Source organism: Cavia porcellus, unplaced genomic scaffold (assembly GCF_034190915.1).
Source record: "Cavia porcellus strain 051 isolate PalLab524CR breed Dunkin Hartley unplaced genomic scaffold, mCavPor4.1 scaffold_40, whole genome shotgun sequence".
Taxonomy (NCBI): domain Eukaryota; kingdom Metazoa; phylum Chordata; class Mammalia; order Rodentia; family Caviidae; genus Cavia; species Cavia porcellus.
The window spans coordinates 6,801,569-6,817,739 of record NW_026947523.1 but is presented as its reverse complement, the minus strand read 5'-3'; the positions used below and the strand labels follow the sequence as shown (position 1 = coordinate 6,817,739).

The window sequence follows — 16,171 nt, the reverse complement described above, 5'->3', positions numbered from 1 at the left end:
GGCGGGGGAGGCAGCGCCGGGAGGACGCAGGGCGGGAGGCCGGGCGGGGGAGGAGCGCGGCCGCCGGGGCGGAGGGAGGGGCGCGCGGGCCGGGGCCCCGCCGCCGGGGACCCTCCCAAGACGCCCCCAAACAGTCCTGCAGCTGGGCGCGCCCGGGACTGCTAAACTGGGACGCACGGCCCACGACAGGCGCGAGCGGGCTTTACAGGTGCGGCGGCCGAGACAGACACAGCGGGCGCGCAGCCCGGGCAGTGTCCGCGCCACTCGCGCCTCCTTTTGGTCCTCCCTGCCCGTTCTGATTGACACGAAGAGGACCCATTCCCTAGGATAAAGCTCCATCCCCAGACCCAGTCGCTGGGAAGGAACCCCTCGAGAGACAGCGCAGGGGGGAAGGCTGCTTCTCCAGCGCAGATTCACCGCAGGGCGCGCGCCGGGTTCCAGTAGCTCTCGGCCACCTGGCTGGGGTCCCAGGCTGTCCCCAGCCCCGTTGTGTCGGGATGGCCGGGCCAGTGGCCTCCTGTGATCTGCTCCCCTCCCCAACCGTAGCAAGGTGGAAATTAGACCAGCCGTGGCCTTTTAAGAGTGGGGCTGCCCCGGGCCTTGAGCAGGGACAGTGTTGGGTCGATCTGCCACTCCCAGGTCCTTCACAAGCCCGGGAGAAGCCGAGGGGAAGGACCAGGAGCAGCTCGGCCATGTTTTCAGAGTTGAGTGGAACTGGACACTGGCTGCTCCACGGCACTTCTCTCTCCCTCAGTCTCTTGAGTTCGTATCAAATACTTTAGTGGCTTGCGCCTGTAACTCCTCGCTGAGAAGCTGAGGCAGGAACATCCCTTCAGTATCAGCCTGGGCAACATAGTGAGACATTACTAAAAAAAAAAATAAACTCTTCCTTGGGCTGAGGATATAGCTCAGTGGCACAGCACCTGCCTGGCAAGCTCAAGGTCCTGAGTTCAGTTCCCCGTACAAAACAAAAAACCCACCTCTTCCTCAATAGTAAATTCCTAATCTGCCTCCTCCAGTAGGGGTGGAGGTGACAACCTCACAGTCTAGATGGCCTCACCAGGAGGGAGTGCAAGGACTGGGGTCCCAGCTCAGGTTTCTGTGGGATATTTACTGAAGAAACAAACGAATGAAAACATTTTTGCCTCTAGTTTCTGTAAGGTGATGAATGTGGGCGCTCTAGGGTCTTCTCTGCTCCTCTTTCCACATCCCCCCACCCCAGGATCCACTTAAGAGAGTGGAGGAGGTGGAGGAGGAAGAGGGAGGATTTACATGTTAAGGAGGATCAAGTCCTTCTGCCGCATGCCTGAGTCCCGGGGCTGGCAGGCTCACTTCAGGTATTAGTGGCTGAGGCTGGAAGGGGCGGACCTCCCCCTCCCGGTCTTCTCGGTCTCCCACAGCCCACGTGCCTCCCACCCAGCTGCAAGACCCTGTCCTCGTTCCAAGACTTTCCTTGTCACATTTTAGAAGGAAAAAAAATAGGTGAGCAACAGAATGAGCGAAACTGCTTTAATCCCATCACCAGAGACAGCCACCCGAGAACATGCCACACTCTGCATCCCATTTCGTAACTGGCGTTTAACATGTCTTACTGTCCGTCCACCCTTCAACTTTTCATTTGTGATTCTGTTTGAAACTGCGCGACTGTAACTTTCTGAAGCTTTCTGAGGGGCTTTTCCTGGCAATGGGCTCAGTGCAGAAACTGCAGTCCATGTTAGGGCTCTGCTGTCTGGGTCCCAGGGGCTCTGGGGTGGCTGCTCCCTCCGTGTTACTGGGCACTGGACTTAAACGTGGCTCTGCCCCTCAGAACTGTGACCTCTGCCTACGTAGGGTGACCCTACCGCTCCAGCCTGATGCTCTCCCTGAAATTTGTCTGCTCCCTGGTCCCTTTTGTCCCACTGTCCTGGCCTTGGGCCTTCTGTCAGCATCTGCCCCATGTTGATGCCGATCTTGTCTTGTAAAGGACAGCCATTTATCCAGTGAAGGAGCTGGACTCCCCCCTGCACCCAGTTTCCTCCTTGGTCTGATTCTGTGGGCTACAAGCTACCACGAATGTCCACACCAATGGGGTCTGTGCCAGGCCCTCGGTGCCCTCTCTCTATGCACATGTGGTCCTGGGGCAGTGGGGACAGGAGAGAGAATCTCAGACACCTCCTGGCTGGCCCCAAGTCCTGGATGTAGCATCCATGTAGCTGACACTGCCCCCTGACCTGTGTGCCCAGCCGTGTGCTGGGCAAGGGGATCTAGAGATGGCATAGCTCAGCCCTGGCCTCTGGGGGGCCTGTGATCACAGCAAGCATCCAGGACACAGGTCCCTTGTCTCTTCTGCCAGCCCCCCTAAGCCTGTGTCACCAAAACTCATCCATTGATCCAGGCTTAAAATAACCCCTGGCATCTGCAGTGAGCCCCGAGGAGCGGGTGGAGGAGCTGAGTCTCTGCGTCTGAAGGGCACCTACCCCGCCCCCAGCTCCTAGCGCTGGCAGCTTGGGGGTGCGGGCCTGGGTGTGTAAGCTGTGTGACTGAGAGGGCAGGTGGGAGCTATTGTGGTCACACGTGTGCAGTGCAGATGTGCCCGTGCTCATATGGCCTTCCCTCTCTACCTGGCTCTCATGATGGAAGCCTGGGGTCCTGAGAGACTGTGGTCATTAGGGAAAATGCTAGGCATTAGGGTCCCCATTTTAGATGCTGGGTGCCAGGCTACCAGTTCTGCCTTCCCTGGGAGAGAGGCTTTGGGATTTCCTGAAGAGAAACCCAGGATACAGAGAAGGGAAGTGACTGGCTGGAAAACCAGGGACTGGCCTGGAGTTTGCTCTGTGAACCCCAAACCTGTTTTCTGGTGGCCCAGCAGGGCTGGAAGGTTCTTCCCACCTCTGACAGCAGCTCCCCGGTGTGGCCACGCTGTTCCCAGTGCCCAGCTGGCTGTCATTCCTGCTAGCCAGTCTGCCTTTCTGGGCCTCAGTTGTCCCATCTGCAAGGTCGGCAGCCAGCACCTCTTTGGCCAGGATACAGGGAGAGGGCAGTGGGCCCCAGGCCAGGAAACACTGGGTACACGCAGCCTTCTGGGACCCTCACAGCAGAGCACGGTGATCGGTGATCGTGACAGCAGATGCCACTCTCAAACTAGAAAGGCCTCATCCCTAAACTCACTTCCCACTCCTCCCACGTGGAGGATTAGCCGCTAGCAGCGATTCTGGGGAGAGGACCATGGACTCCCCGCTAGTGCAAATGCCAATGCGGCACCAGGAGGGGGTCCACAGGGAGGGCAGCGCGCACGCTGCCTTTGCCTCCTGAGAGCAGTGTGACTCAGCCTCCAGCTGCCTGTAGGAGGGAGGGGGCGCCCGGGCTCCTGAGGTCGCTGGGGAGCTGAGGCCTTGAGGGGCTGGGAGCTGAGGCTTGGCCTCCCCTCGGGAACCCTGTGCACCCTCTCCGTGCACCCTGTCTCGGGAGTCTTCGGAAATCCCTCTGCACCAATTCACCCCAGGGTACGTGCACCGACCACCGCGACGCGGTGTGGGGACAGACAGGGCAGGGCACACAGCGCGGCCCCCGGGCCAGGGACTCGTCTACTGGGCCCGGATTCCGCAGATCAGAGCCGGGGTGGGTGTGGGGAGGCGCGCCCGCGCCTCCTCCTCCTTCCACCGTGCCCTGAAGTTGTTCTGTGCTACTGAAGCGAGCGCAACGCCTGAAGTTGTGGCCGCGGCTGCACCCTGCTGCCCCGCGCTGCACCCGCTCTGCTGCCCGCGGGATACTGGTGACAACCGGGCCCGGGCACCCGGAGGTCCAGAGCTGGAGGACCGCATCTTAGCCCCGCCCTTCGCCAAGCCCCTTTCCCACCCTGAGCCCGGGCCCCGCCCCTTATCCGCAACCCAACTGGACAGTTCCGCAGCCCCGCCCCGGTGGCTCCGCCCACCTGCCGCTCCCCTGGCCCCACCCCCTCGGTCTCCTAGGCCAGCTGCTGGCGGTCAAGGTGGAGTTGACCGCAGGAGCCGCGCAGGTCAACTTTCACCTGCCCCCGGAGTCCTTGCGGGATCCCCAGTCAGGGCTGGATCCCATGTTCTCTGCGGTTTGGGGACGTGGAGACGTCCAGTGGCCCTTTGGGTCCAGGAGGTCCACCACTCCCCGCCCTCCAGCTGCTGTGCCCTGAGGATTCCCGGACAGTTACACGGGCGTCTGTGTCCTCCCAGATCCTCGCTGACCCCGCGTCCCTAGGTGGTCGTCCCCGTGGAACTCCAGTCCGTCCTGCTCCCCTGGCCTGCTGGCGGCCTTCCCCAGCCCTGGCCCTGCAGGCCCCTGTCTACTTTCATCTCGAAGGAGCCTCATTTTGCAGAGGCGGAGCCAAGCCCAGGACAAGGCTGGGGGCTCCCTGCTGAGACGAGTGAGGGTCAGGTCTCCTTCGACTCCCAGCTGGGCAGCCCCAGCCCCACCCTGAGCCCTGAACCGTGGCTGCCAGGCAGGAAATGAAAGGGGCCTGCAGGAAACCCCAAGAGGAACCAAGACTTCGGCCGTCCCGCTCCCACTTGCCGGGCCCTGGGGACCCTGGGGAAACCAGACCCTCTTCTGGGAGAAGCTGACCAGAAGTGGCCTCTGGGATTGGAGACGCTTCCTTCTGTCCCCACCCCAAACAGTCCTTCTGGAGACTGTCTCGGAGCCTCTCACCACAAAGTGAGGCCTGCTGGGAGGAAAATCTCAGTAGTGATGAGAGCAAGGGGTGAGCCCTCCCCAGTCTGGCCCCGGAGCCACTGTCCCAAGGAGGGGCCCTCGGCCTATGGCCTTCTACTGGGCCGGAACCGAGAGTGCCAGCCCACCACCGACTGCCCTCTGTGACCAGGCCATCCTCCACCTCTCTGGGCCTCTCTCCTCCAGTCTGCAGAAAGGTCAGCACTGTCCCAGGCCATGGACTCAAAATACTCCGCATTTGCCACCAACATGATGGTTCTTCTTGGTCAAAGCTTCAGGCAGCCCTCCTTCCGAGAACCCGAGACTTTCACAAAGAGCAAAGATTTCCGAAGGAGGAGCCGTTCCCTGGCTCTGTTCAATAGCAAGGACAGAACTAACCCGCCAGGTGCTCAGGTGGAAACCTTGACGCATGGTGAAAACCGTACCGAGATGTCGAGCAGAGGTGCTTACTGCGTGTGACAGGCAAGGACGGGTTTAGTTTCTGATTTTTATTAGTGCGCATTCACAGAACACAAGGATGACATTCCGGGGGGGGGGCGGTAGCTGGACATGACACATTGGGATTCTTTTCATGTCCTCTCCTCCCATTTTTCCTGCAAATATTTATGTGTAAAACAATTATCATTAAAGGACAACAATACCCCACATGTCCCCCTGGGTCTGCTGGATGTGGGTTAGCACGCTACAGATTCCATCTGCATTAGCAGCCGGAACCTTCCAGCTTGTCTGTAAAACACGACTTTTTTAAAATTAAAAATAACTTTTTTCAGAATTGGGAGTTGAACCCAGGACTTTCGTGAGCTATATCCCTGACCCTTTTTTATTTTTATTTTTTGAGACAGGCTCTCACTATGTTTCCCTGGCTGGGCTTGAACTTGCAATGCTCCTGCTTCAGCTCTCAGAGCACTGAGATTACAGGCGTGCACCGCTACACTTGGCTAAAAGCTTTTCTTTTTAACCAAACACAGATGATCACATACACCCCTCCCTCGCTGTTACGAAGATGAAATGCAGTATCAACAGGAAGAGTCCTTAGCAAGGGACACGTCAGCCAGAGCAGGGGAAGGAGGGCCGATCTCACTCCCTGGGGTCCGTAAGGGGGCACTGCACCTGCCCCTTGTCTACCTCTCCTGGTCTCTCTTGCTTCTTTCCCAAAACATCCTGCTATTTGCTGAGACAGTGGTGCCAAGTCCTTTCCCCTGCTGGGCCTCAGTTTCCTCATATGTGAAATGGGGATTTGTATGTGGGCAGGCTCAAAGGTTTCTTCTCAACCTTCTCTGGAGGCCACAAGCCAGGGTCAGAAATGTACATCCAGACTTCATTTCTCAGAAGAGCAAATGAAGCCCATTGAGTCTGGGACCATGTGCAAGCCAGGGGTTGAGCTGGGACAGGAGGCACTAGGAGTTTGTGTGTCTAGGCCTGGGGTTTCATTCTTCCACCTTCAAAGCCTGGACTGGCTGCAGTGGAGAAGGTATGGAGCAGGGTAGGGGTGGCCGCTGACAGCTCGGATTCCCCCAGCCCTCAGCGAGAAGCCATCTGTCCCTACCTCACTCGCCTGGCTCCCTGAGACTGGGCATCTGAGCTGGGTTCAGAGAGGGACAGCCACACAGGGACTTGGACATGAATGACCAGTCCTGGAGCCCCACTGGCCAGGTGCCTGGGCTGGCCAATGGATGGGCAGGAGCCAGGCACCTGCCAGGCCCTTTTGGTGGGCGGCGCATGGAACTGAAGCTGGCCAAGGACCCATATAGGAACAAAGGAGACCAGGATCCCATCTTCTGCTCCTGGCCCAGTGCTCCTCCCAGTGAGGCACTTGGCTGTGACGAATTCTGAGAAGCTGTCTGGGGTGGCATGAGATGCAGCCTGGGCAGGAGAGGCTGGCACGGATTGGACCTGGAAAGAGGGGATCATGGTCCTAGGCCCATGCACTAGCATCACTGTCAGAGGGCAAGAGGTGGGCACGGGGTGGCATAGGATGGTTAAGGGAGCTCAGGACTTGGGGCTCAGCACAGAGAGAAACAGAAACAGGTGCTCAAGCAAAGGGGTCAGTGGACCTCAGGCCCATCCAGTTCAAAGCCGCAGGCCACCCTTGCCTCTGTTCAGAGAGCTCCCTCTAGGTTTTGGGCCTTGCCAGTGCATGACTGAGAGGCAGTGGGGCCTCCAGGCAGTCTCAGTCTCAGTCTCTCTTGTTGGAGACAGGGTCTTGCCCTGTAGCCCCGGCTGGCCTCAGACTTGCAGTGATCCTCCTGCCTCAGCCTCCCAAGTCCTGTGAATCTAGCCATGCACCCCCATGCCTGGCTTTTCCCAGGCAATCTCTGGGGTTGCTTCCTGTCAGGATACCCCTTCTGTTTGAGTCTGGAGTCCAGTCCTAGAGCCTGTGCAGGTTGTGGCTCTGAAAGTGACCACCAAGATAGAAACATCATTTTAGTCCTGGCAGATTGGGATGAGCCCAGAGTTGCCCCAGGGATGCAGACACCTGAGTCAGCAACCCTGCACAGCCTTGTTTCTTTCATGCTGGTTATAATGGGTGGGTGGGTGGGTGGGGGGCTGAGACAGGGTCCCACTATGTCAGCCAAGCTGGCACTGAACTTACAATCCTCCTGCCTCAGCCTCCCTAGTGCTGGGTTTACAGGCATGCACTCCCATGGCTAGCTTTTCCTAGTTATTGCTACAAGATTATTAAGAGGTTGGGGCCTCAGCTCAGAGGTACAGTGCTTGCCTGGCATGCATGAAGCCCTGGGTTTGATCCCCAGGACCACAAAAATAAAATAAAACAAATATAAAAAAAAAAGCCAACTAAAAATATTGGTGCACTAAATCCTAAAGTGAAACCATCAGCTGGTTACTCATGGCTGCTACTTGCATAAGTTTAAAAGCAGAACAGCTCTGACAGCAAGGATTAAAAAGCTGTAACACTGAAGTACAAATTAAGTGTCCTCCCACGTGGCTTTTCAGATTCATTGTGGCTTTATGGTGCTGTCCCTACTGTAAAAGAAAAGTCTCTCAGTCAGTCCCTGTGTTAGTCTGCTGTGTTACTACAACAAACTCTCTGACTCTGGTAACTTTATAAAGAAAAGACCTCGGTCTCTCTTTTTGCAGTGCTAGGAAGCAAATCTAGTTGTGCGCTACGTCTGAGCTGCATCGTACCTCTTTTAATTTTGTTTCACAGGACTGGAACTCATGAGCTTCCTGCCTCAGCCTCCCGAGTAGTTGAGCTGACAGCCCTGGCTGTCACTTTGTTTGTGGTGCTCACAGTTGCAGAGGTCCGAGAGTCCACCTCCAGTGACGACCTTGCTGGCTGAGTCTCCAGGTGGCGCGGTCTCTCCTGGTCTCTCTCCTGATGAAGCCACCCGTGTGCAGTCACAGCCATCGTCCTTGTCACCCACCTCTGAACACTGCAGTCTGCTCAGGTTTTCACCCTTTTAATACCTCGCAATGGGGATGCTCTGGATACGCGAAGCTCTGGGGCACACACTCAACCGCGTCCAAACCCAAGCACTCTGGGCTGCGGGAGCCCTGTGTGATCTGTGAGGTTGTAGGATCCAAATCTGGTGCTGACAGCGAGCCGCTCTGGCTGGCTGCACAAGGCAGCCCGGGTCCCAGGCAAAGGGCCGCTGGCCCTAGGTGAGGGTCCCAATCGTTTCCAGGCCCTGGGTCGAAGCCTGGAAGCAGGACAAGGTCCTCTCCTGTTCCCTCTGGGCTACTGCTGCTCGGGGCCAGCTGTCTTGGTGGTGACCAACTCAGTGGAGCCCAGCTCTGTGGCGGGAACGGGGACACTGTGGCTAGATGGGGTGGTGGCCGGGTCTTCTCTGGGTGTAGGCCAGTCGGGAGCAGAGGCATCAGGGGTTCCCGAGGAGAGGATGTAGACGCTGTCCAGTGGCTCTAGAGTGGGCAGGGCAGGGGACATAGAGGGTCAGTGTGACCCGGCCTGTTCTGGAAGGTTCCTCCTGAGGGACAGCCCTCTGTGATGGAGTAGAGAGGGGCGGCCATGACAGGTCCTCAGGACAGGAAGTGCTGAGTGCAGAGGCCTTGCCGGGGGCTGGAGAAGGGGACAGTGGAAGAGGGGAAGAAAGCCCACCAGCCACCCCGCAGAGCTTCCTGGGACCTCAGACAGGCTCTAGTCCCCAAAGGCCAGGGTCCCCTAAGGGCCAGCTCTCCCAGGCTGGTGCTTCCAGGATACCCAGCATAAGACTCACCATCCTGGCTTTTTTCTAGTGCCTCCTGAGTCCTGCGCTGCCGCCACTTCCAGCTCACCAGGGCCACCAGAACTAGGGCCAGGAGCAGTGCCAGGCCCAGCAGCACAGGGGCCCCAAAGAGCAGTCCAGGCATGGGCAGCATGGCCTCGGGGGTCCCAGCGCCCACCGACTCTTGCGGCTGCAGCACCGTCCCGGGTGCCTGGCTGCTGGCCCCTGCTGCTGGCGGAGGGGACAGGGAGGAAGGCTGGTGGGTGGAGGGGAGGAATGACCGAGGGCTGATGGGAGGTGAGGCTGGGTGGGCAGGAGGGACAGCGGGCGGGGGGGACAGGGGAGGGGAGAGGGGGTGGTGAGACCATGTGGTGTCCACTGGTCCTCGGGCCCATCACCCCATGACCTGACCTGGTTGGCACAGTGGGGCCCCCCCCAGCAGGACCTCCTCTGTGGGGCCTCCCAGGCCATGTGGCAGGGACCTTCTCTTACCAGCTCTGGGCTCTGGTGTGCGGAGCAGCCTGCAGGACACACAGTGACGGACCAGGTGGTCAAAGCACTCGGTCTGGACACAGCGCGTGGGCGCTGGCCCGCTCATGCCCTTCAGGCTCCTGCTCCCCGGCCCCATGGTGCTCCAGTGTCTCACACAGCTGGGTTCTGAGTCTCCAGCTGCGTGAGAGGAGAGGAAACCCAGAGGCCCCGCCCTGTCCGCTGGGAGGGACTGCTGGGGTAGGACCAGCGCCACCAGGCCCTGCACCCCAGACCTTCTCTTTCATTTGTGGTTCCCCCATCCAACCACTCAACCGTCACCCCCAGACGCCAGCTGGATGGGCGCTCCGCCTGGCACTGGGCTGCACTGGGGGTCAGACAGGAGCTCTGCTCTGGTCCCCAGACCCTGGGGGACACAGACCTCAGAATGGACCCTGCTGTGCTTCACTAGGGTCACTTGTGGCCAGCCCCTCCCCCTCCTTCTCTGCCCTCCCCAAAGCTGGTACAGAGCTGGTCCAGGACATCAAACATCTCAGCAACAACAAAAAGCCAAAGAATCAAAAAAGAAACACAAAAAACAACCCAGGCCTGGTGGTGCATGTCTGCAATCTCAGCATGTGAGGGACGGAGGCAGGAGGATTGCCACAAGCGCAAGGCCACTCTGGGCTGCATAGTGAGACAAAGAACTCCCCAGACTGGCCGTGGCAGGGCAATTTCACCATTCTGGAAGGCTGAGACAGGAAGATCATTGTAAGTTTGAGCCCAACCTGGCAACAGTGACTTAGCCCTTGTCTCAAACTAAAAAATAAAGGGCCAGGGATGGAGTTCAGTGTGAAGGGCCTGGGTTTAATCCACCAAAAATGATGTCAACACCACCACTGCCACGACCACTGCCATGGCTCCAAAGTGACGACCCGGCCTGCGTAGAGTCCCCTGCACTGTGATGGAGCGGGGAGGGAGGCAGAAGGTGCCTCACCTGCCCCAGTCTCGTCTCCTTCCCCCTGGGTGCCACACTCCCTCCCTTGGTCCCCTGACCTCCTCCCTGTCCCCTCTGGCAGCAGTGGGAGTGGACAGCCAGGAGCCTCCTGCAGGCACAGAGTCAGGGGCTTCCTGTACAGTCCCCACAGGGGACACAGGAAGGCTTGAGGGAGGGAGGTGCAGATGAGCTGGTCAGGGGAGATGATGAGCACCCCCCAAGGCCCCGGGGCCCAGCCGGGAAGGCCAGGAGAGCACAGGCAGCATGAGTGAGTGGAGCGTTGTCAGACGGGCTGGAGGACCCGGAGGCGCCACGCAGGGCTTGGGGCAGGGAGTGTCCCGTTAGGGTGTAAGATCCAGAGAAGCGAGGAACCTATGGCCCTGCAACTCCATGTCCCAGGGCTGTGTGTGTCCCCACCTTGTCTCCTCACCCTGTCCAACACAGTCTCCCTCCCTCAGGGCAAGAAGCAATCTCCCCTCCCCCAGCACTCAGCGGTGGGGGCACAGTGCGGGGGGGAGAAACAACTATTTAGGAGCTTGGGGACGAGGGACACCCACAGTGGATGCCCAAGGTAGGGTGCCAGGCAGGCGTGACGACATCGGGAGCCCTGGGGTGGCAATGAGTGCGTGGGCAGCACCCAGGCTGCGGAGGACTGGCCTGGCAGTGCAGAGCGAGTTGAGGCCCTCCCTGGCTGCCACAAACTGGAGGTGGATGGAGCGGCCAGAGGCCAGAGGCCAGGTGCCATGGCCTGGGCAAGGGACAAAGGTGTGGCAGCGGACTCGAGTAGAGGAGCACGGCCAATCCTGGGGGCTCTGGCTGGAGAGACCTAGGACTCCTGCAGCCCCCCGGGGCCATGCTGCAGGCCAGGCACTGCCCCCCCACCCGCTGCCCATGGTCCAGCGCCCCGGCAGGAAGGTGTAGGCGGCAGGGCGGCTGCAAAGGAGAAGTGGCGGGGAGGTGCGTGTGGGCGTGAGGGGGTGGGGGGCTGAGGCAGGGGTGCAGGGCAAGGATGGCCCTTCTGGGACAGAGGATGATGGGCCACCACCCACACCCATCTCTGTCGCCGCCGTTCCTCCCTGCACTCCTTAGGGACAGAGCCTTACACAGCAGGTGTCCCGTGAGGCCCTTATGTTGGACCAGGCTGAGCAAGCTGAGGCTAGAGGGACCCCAGCAGTGGGAGACCCGGCCCTGGGAGAGGGCAGCCCGGCAGGCTGCACCAAGGCTGCCTGCCACCTCCAGCCTCTCAGGCCCCATTCAAGAGGGGAGCTGTCACCCACAGCTCCTCACCTCGGACAGGGAGGGACAGAGCTGTCACCTGACTCACATTTACTGGGTACGTTCTATGAGTCTGCGCAGAGCCAAGTGCCAGGGACCAAGTGGGAACAGCAAAAGGCCTGTGGGATCCGGCTGACCCCAGCTGAATCTCTTCACTTGGGCCTCTAAGTAGGGCCTGGGGCTATGGCAAGCCTTGAATCTTTGGATGACTTAGTGATTAAAAACAGAAATTTCACCAACGTGGGAAATGTTAGGTTACACGTGAATATATTCCTTTTCATAGCTCCCCTGCCCTCTTTCTGAGACACGGTCTTGCTAGCCCAGTTTCAGGCTGGCCTAGAATTTGAGCTCCTTCTGCTTCAGCCTCCCAAGTGCTGGGATTACCAGCATGTGCCACAGTACTGGTCTTACATCAAGCTTGTTAATTTTGTTTTCAGGATTGAACCCATAGTTCCTGCATGCTAGTCAAGTGCTCTACCACTGAGCTACCTGCCTAGCTGTTTTTAATTTTGTAACAGGGTCTCACTGTGTTGCTCAGGCTGGCCTTGAACTTGCAATCCTGCCTCAGTCTCCCGAGTAGCTGGGATTGCAGGTGTGCAAACAACTTTATTACTTTCTTCATTCAAGTCTTGGACATAAATATCTGCTTATCGTAAAGGATACAACTCAGGTACAGCCAGAGGACATTTAGGGAGGGAATGCTTTCTACATCTTCTCTGGGTGAGTGTCACCCTGGGCCTCCCTCCCAAGTCCTCCATGTGTCTACCAACCCGGGAGCTCTTACGGGTCACTTTGAGAGTTGCTCAAGGGAGGAAAGTTAAAGTTTCTAAAATCAGTGTAACTTTTTCTTTGTTCTGTTAAAGAACTGTTAAGTACAGCGCCTGTGCTCCAGTGATCCTCCTGCCTCAGCCTCCAGAGGAGCTGGCATGCGCCATGCCCAGCCCTGTAGTGTTTACTTCAAATGCTGACACGTGACCTCAGTGCATTCCTGAATCGGAAGGGACCTTACGGTGAAACTCTTCTACTTTAATCCGTCCCATGTTCTTTTCATTCACTGAATACTTTCTTTTACCAGATGATTCAGTTGGGGTTCGTCAGGGAGGACACTGCCTTTCATCTTTGCCCTCTAAAATCCCCCCAAAACGAAGTGAGATGAAGAAACAGGCTTTGGGGGGTGAAGGGCTTTCCCAGAATGACCCAGCAGATAGAGTGCCCACGTCTGGAGACAGGGAAGGGCAGTGGGGCCGCTGCGCTGTGGGACGAGCCTTGTTGGGGGTGCAGTCCCCGGAGGGCAGAGGCCCAGCCCCCTGACTGGATGTGAAACTGCGCCGACACCCGGGACGCGCTCCAAGCTTCACAATGAGTCGCAGTCATAATTAGGGCAGCGATGGCTGAGCGGGTTCTCATGAAAAGCCCAGAAGCTGGGAGGAAGGGGCGGTGCCCAGGCCCGCAGGGAGCCTCGGTGGCAGGTTTGTGCCTTTGTAATCCGGGGGCAACATATGGAGGCCTTGACAGAGATGGGCTGGCGTTTTGGCATGGGGTGATCCCTGGGGACTCCTTTGCCCAGCTCCAGTATTACTTTGGGTTTCGGACCTGAGGGTGGCAGGAGTGGCAGGGCGCATGCACACTGTGAGGCCTAAGCGGGAAACCCTGGCCTCAGCCCTGACTGCCAGGAAGGCCAGATCACATGGATCTGCGCTGTCCACACGTGTGCACACGCACATTCTCCGGCCCCGCAGGTTCCCAGCTGGGCAGCCATTCTCAGAGCACGGCCCTGGGGAGGGGGACATGGCTGTCCCTGTGGGCTGGGGTCCCCACCTCCAGGGGCCATGCAGTGGTGTGTGGCTGGAGGAGGCTGAGGCCAGGTGGTAGGATGGAGGCTGGAGCAGGAAACTCCACAGGGCCCTGTCCCCCAGCGGCACCACATAGGAGGGACAAGGAGCCGCTGGTTCTTCCTGCGGCACAGCTGAGCCCATGGGCAGACGCCTCAGCACCTACTGAATGCTAAGTGAGCCCCCCAAGTGGTTAGGTTCTGGGCAGCAAGAGAGAAACAGAAACAAAACCCAAGCAGGACAGGATTTAGCGGGCAGGGGTGAGGTGCGCTCTGGCACCTCCTTGTCCTGAGAGCTGGCTCCTGTGCAGACATTGAGTGCTGAGGACGGGCCATTCATTGTCCCTCATGGAGCTGGTCCACAATGCCTGGGTCACACCGAGGCGGGATCACAGGGCTGGGCTACCTCACTGTCCCTCTTCACCCCTTCTGGCCTGGGGAGGTTGGAGGGACAGGGTTATAGCAGCTCGTGCCCCAGACAAGGTGAGCCCTGCCAGGGGGCCTGGAAGCCTGTGTGCTGGAGACAGGGCACAGGGCTGTCCTGGGGCTGGGCAGGGTGTACTGCACCCGAGCTGGCCAGCCTGCCAGGCGACTGTCCTGGGAGGGTGGATACCGGGCAGCCTGAGGTCAGGCTCTTTTGATTCTCAGCCCCTGGGGGTCCAGGTACAGCAGGTGGGGTTTGGGGGGAAGTGACCGGCCCAGGTCACTGTGGGACTCCCGGGCTAGCTCCTTTCCCAGTACCACTTCCTCTGTGGCCAGGTGCCAGCGCCTGCCAAGACAGCAGAGCCCCAGTGCCAGCCTGCAGGGCGCCCTCCTCACTGCAAGGATGGGAGTTCACTGGGAGGGCTTCAGCTCACCGCAAGGAGATGGCTTAAGGAGGCAAACAAACCTGTGCCCTTAAGCAAAGCCTGCCAGATTCTCAGACATCGTACCCAGACCACAGGGCCATGAAAGCCAGGTTCATGAAAGCCAGGGGTTCCTGTGGCTTCCAAGCCCAGCAGAGGGAGCATCACCCATGAGGGGGCCCTCAGGCTGCCACACATTCTATCCTGCAGCGTGGGGTCCTTGCCCACTCTGAGAAACCACGTCAGGGCTGGGCTTGGCAGTACACACCTATAATCTCAGCACCAGGTAAACTGAGGCAGGAGGATCACTACGAGTTTGAGGCCAGCCTGAATGACACAGAGACCTTATCAAATAACCAAGAAAACAAAAATCGGCCTTCAGTCAGCGAGACCCATTCCATAGAAGCGAGCAGCTTCCCTGAGGCCAGGCTGTCCTGCTACAGCCATGCCAGCTTCCTGTTCTTCCCACTGGAGCCCCAGGTGCCACTCCAGGCATATACTGGGCACCAGGATGGACCCATTACCTCCCTGACTCCTCCAGGACATTGCCATGGGCCTCCAGGTGATGGGAAGCAACCACTCCCTGTCTGTCCATCCCTGGCCTTCTGGGGACAGCAGGTCTGAAGGCTGTCATGTACATTTACTCGGTCCTACTGGGAGGCAGGGGCAGGCCACCCCCATCCTGAGGCGGTCTCTTGGTTCCAGGACCTGCCAAGCTCGGCAGGAAGCTGGCAGCAGTAACAAGTCGCGTTTCCCCAGCACTTGGAAGGCTCCCAGGTCCTCGCTGGAGAGTGTGATGCCAATTCTCTTGTTAAATGGCACCAGGTGGCAAAGAAAATATGGTACAGGGACCTGGGGTGAGAGGTGCACCCCATGCTGGTTGGGGGCAGGGGCAGGGTTGTGGGAAGGCTCCTGTCTGTAGGACAGGTAACCTGTCCAGGAGAGGGAGCAGGCTGTGTCCACACGGCGCCCTCCCCAGCAGTCCCTGAAGACCTAGCCCAGCCCAGAGCCCTGCACAGCCCCCTTTAGAGCCCTGGACACTGAGGGAGCTGAGGGCAATGTGTCCCCAGGCCCTCTAAAGCAGGCCACCTCCTGGAGGGACCCTGTCCCACCTCTCGTGTCCCCAGCTCAGGCATGCCCAGCAGAGAAGCCACAACACCGGCCAAAAGACACACAGGATCACCGGGCTGGCTCTGCTGCACCTGGCTGTGTGATAGCAGCCACATCCCGATGACAACAGTCTCAGTTTCACGAACTGTGAAATGGAGAAACATCAGTGACCTCACAGGTCTGCTGGGGGGTGAGGGAGCGGTTGCCGTGTGAGAAGAGCTCGGTGGAGCGTGATATGCCTGCAAATGTCAGGTGACACATGGGGCCTCAACCGGAATCCACACAGCTGAGGTCCTCAGTGGGGCCCAGGGGCTACCTCGGAGCCAGCCAGGTATGAACAAGGCCTTGCTTCACACATGCGACTGGGACAGGTCTGACCCTTCCAGCACTGGCAAGGGTTAGAAGCTGGCCTGTCCTCCAGAGAGCAGGACCCTGTGCACTGGTGACATTGGTGACACCAGAGCCAGGGTGTGCTGCCAGGGTGTTAAGCAGGGCTGGCCTGGCGCTGAGAGCAGGAAGCACCCGGCTCTCCCTGGGAGGTCCCTTTTGCCAGGCCACCCTGCAGCCCCAAGCTGTGGGTGTCCTCTCTCCCTGTGGTGGGTGCCGAGGCTTTGATCTGGATGACAGGGTTCCAAGATCCTCACCCCAGCCCTCCCACGGGTACTGAGCAGACGCAGTAGGCAGCAGTCATGGTGTACCCTCCCCCTGCGAAGCAGGACCCTGCAGCCAGCTCCTCAGAGCCCACACCCCTCCGCCTGTGGTGGCACGGTTCCCAGCTAAGCTC

The 16,171-nt window shown here is 59.0% G+C and overlaps 1 protein-coding gene across 3 annotated transcripts; it reads right to left on the bottom strand.

Annotated features, from left to right (window-relative positions):
- Positions 1–5,150: 5,150 nt before the first annotated feature.
- On the bottom strand, positions 5,151–16,086 carry Tnfrsf13c (TNF receptor superfamily member 13C). Of its 3 annotated transcripts, none has more exons than XM_013153187.3 (3): positions 9,354–16,086; positions 8,874–9,164; positions 5,151–8,559 (listed from the first exon to the last, which is right to left on the bottom strand). In XM_013153187.3, exons 1-3 carry the CDS (start codon positions 9,487–9,489, stop codon positions 8,378–8,380), a joined length of 609 nt encoding a protein of 202 aa, XP_013008641.1. In that variant the 5' UTR covers positions 9,490–16,086; the 3' UTR covers positions 5,151–8,377. The 3 variants fall into 3 exon arrangements, with proteins under 3 accessions (XP_013008641.1, XP_013008642.1, XP_063099872.1); XM_013153188.3 differs by having other exon boundaries at positions 8,874–9,092; XM_063243802.1 differs by having other exon boundaries at positions 8,874–9,089.
- Between the last annotated feature and the right edge of the window lie 85 nt (positions 16,087–16,171).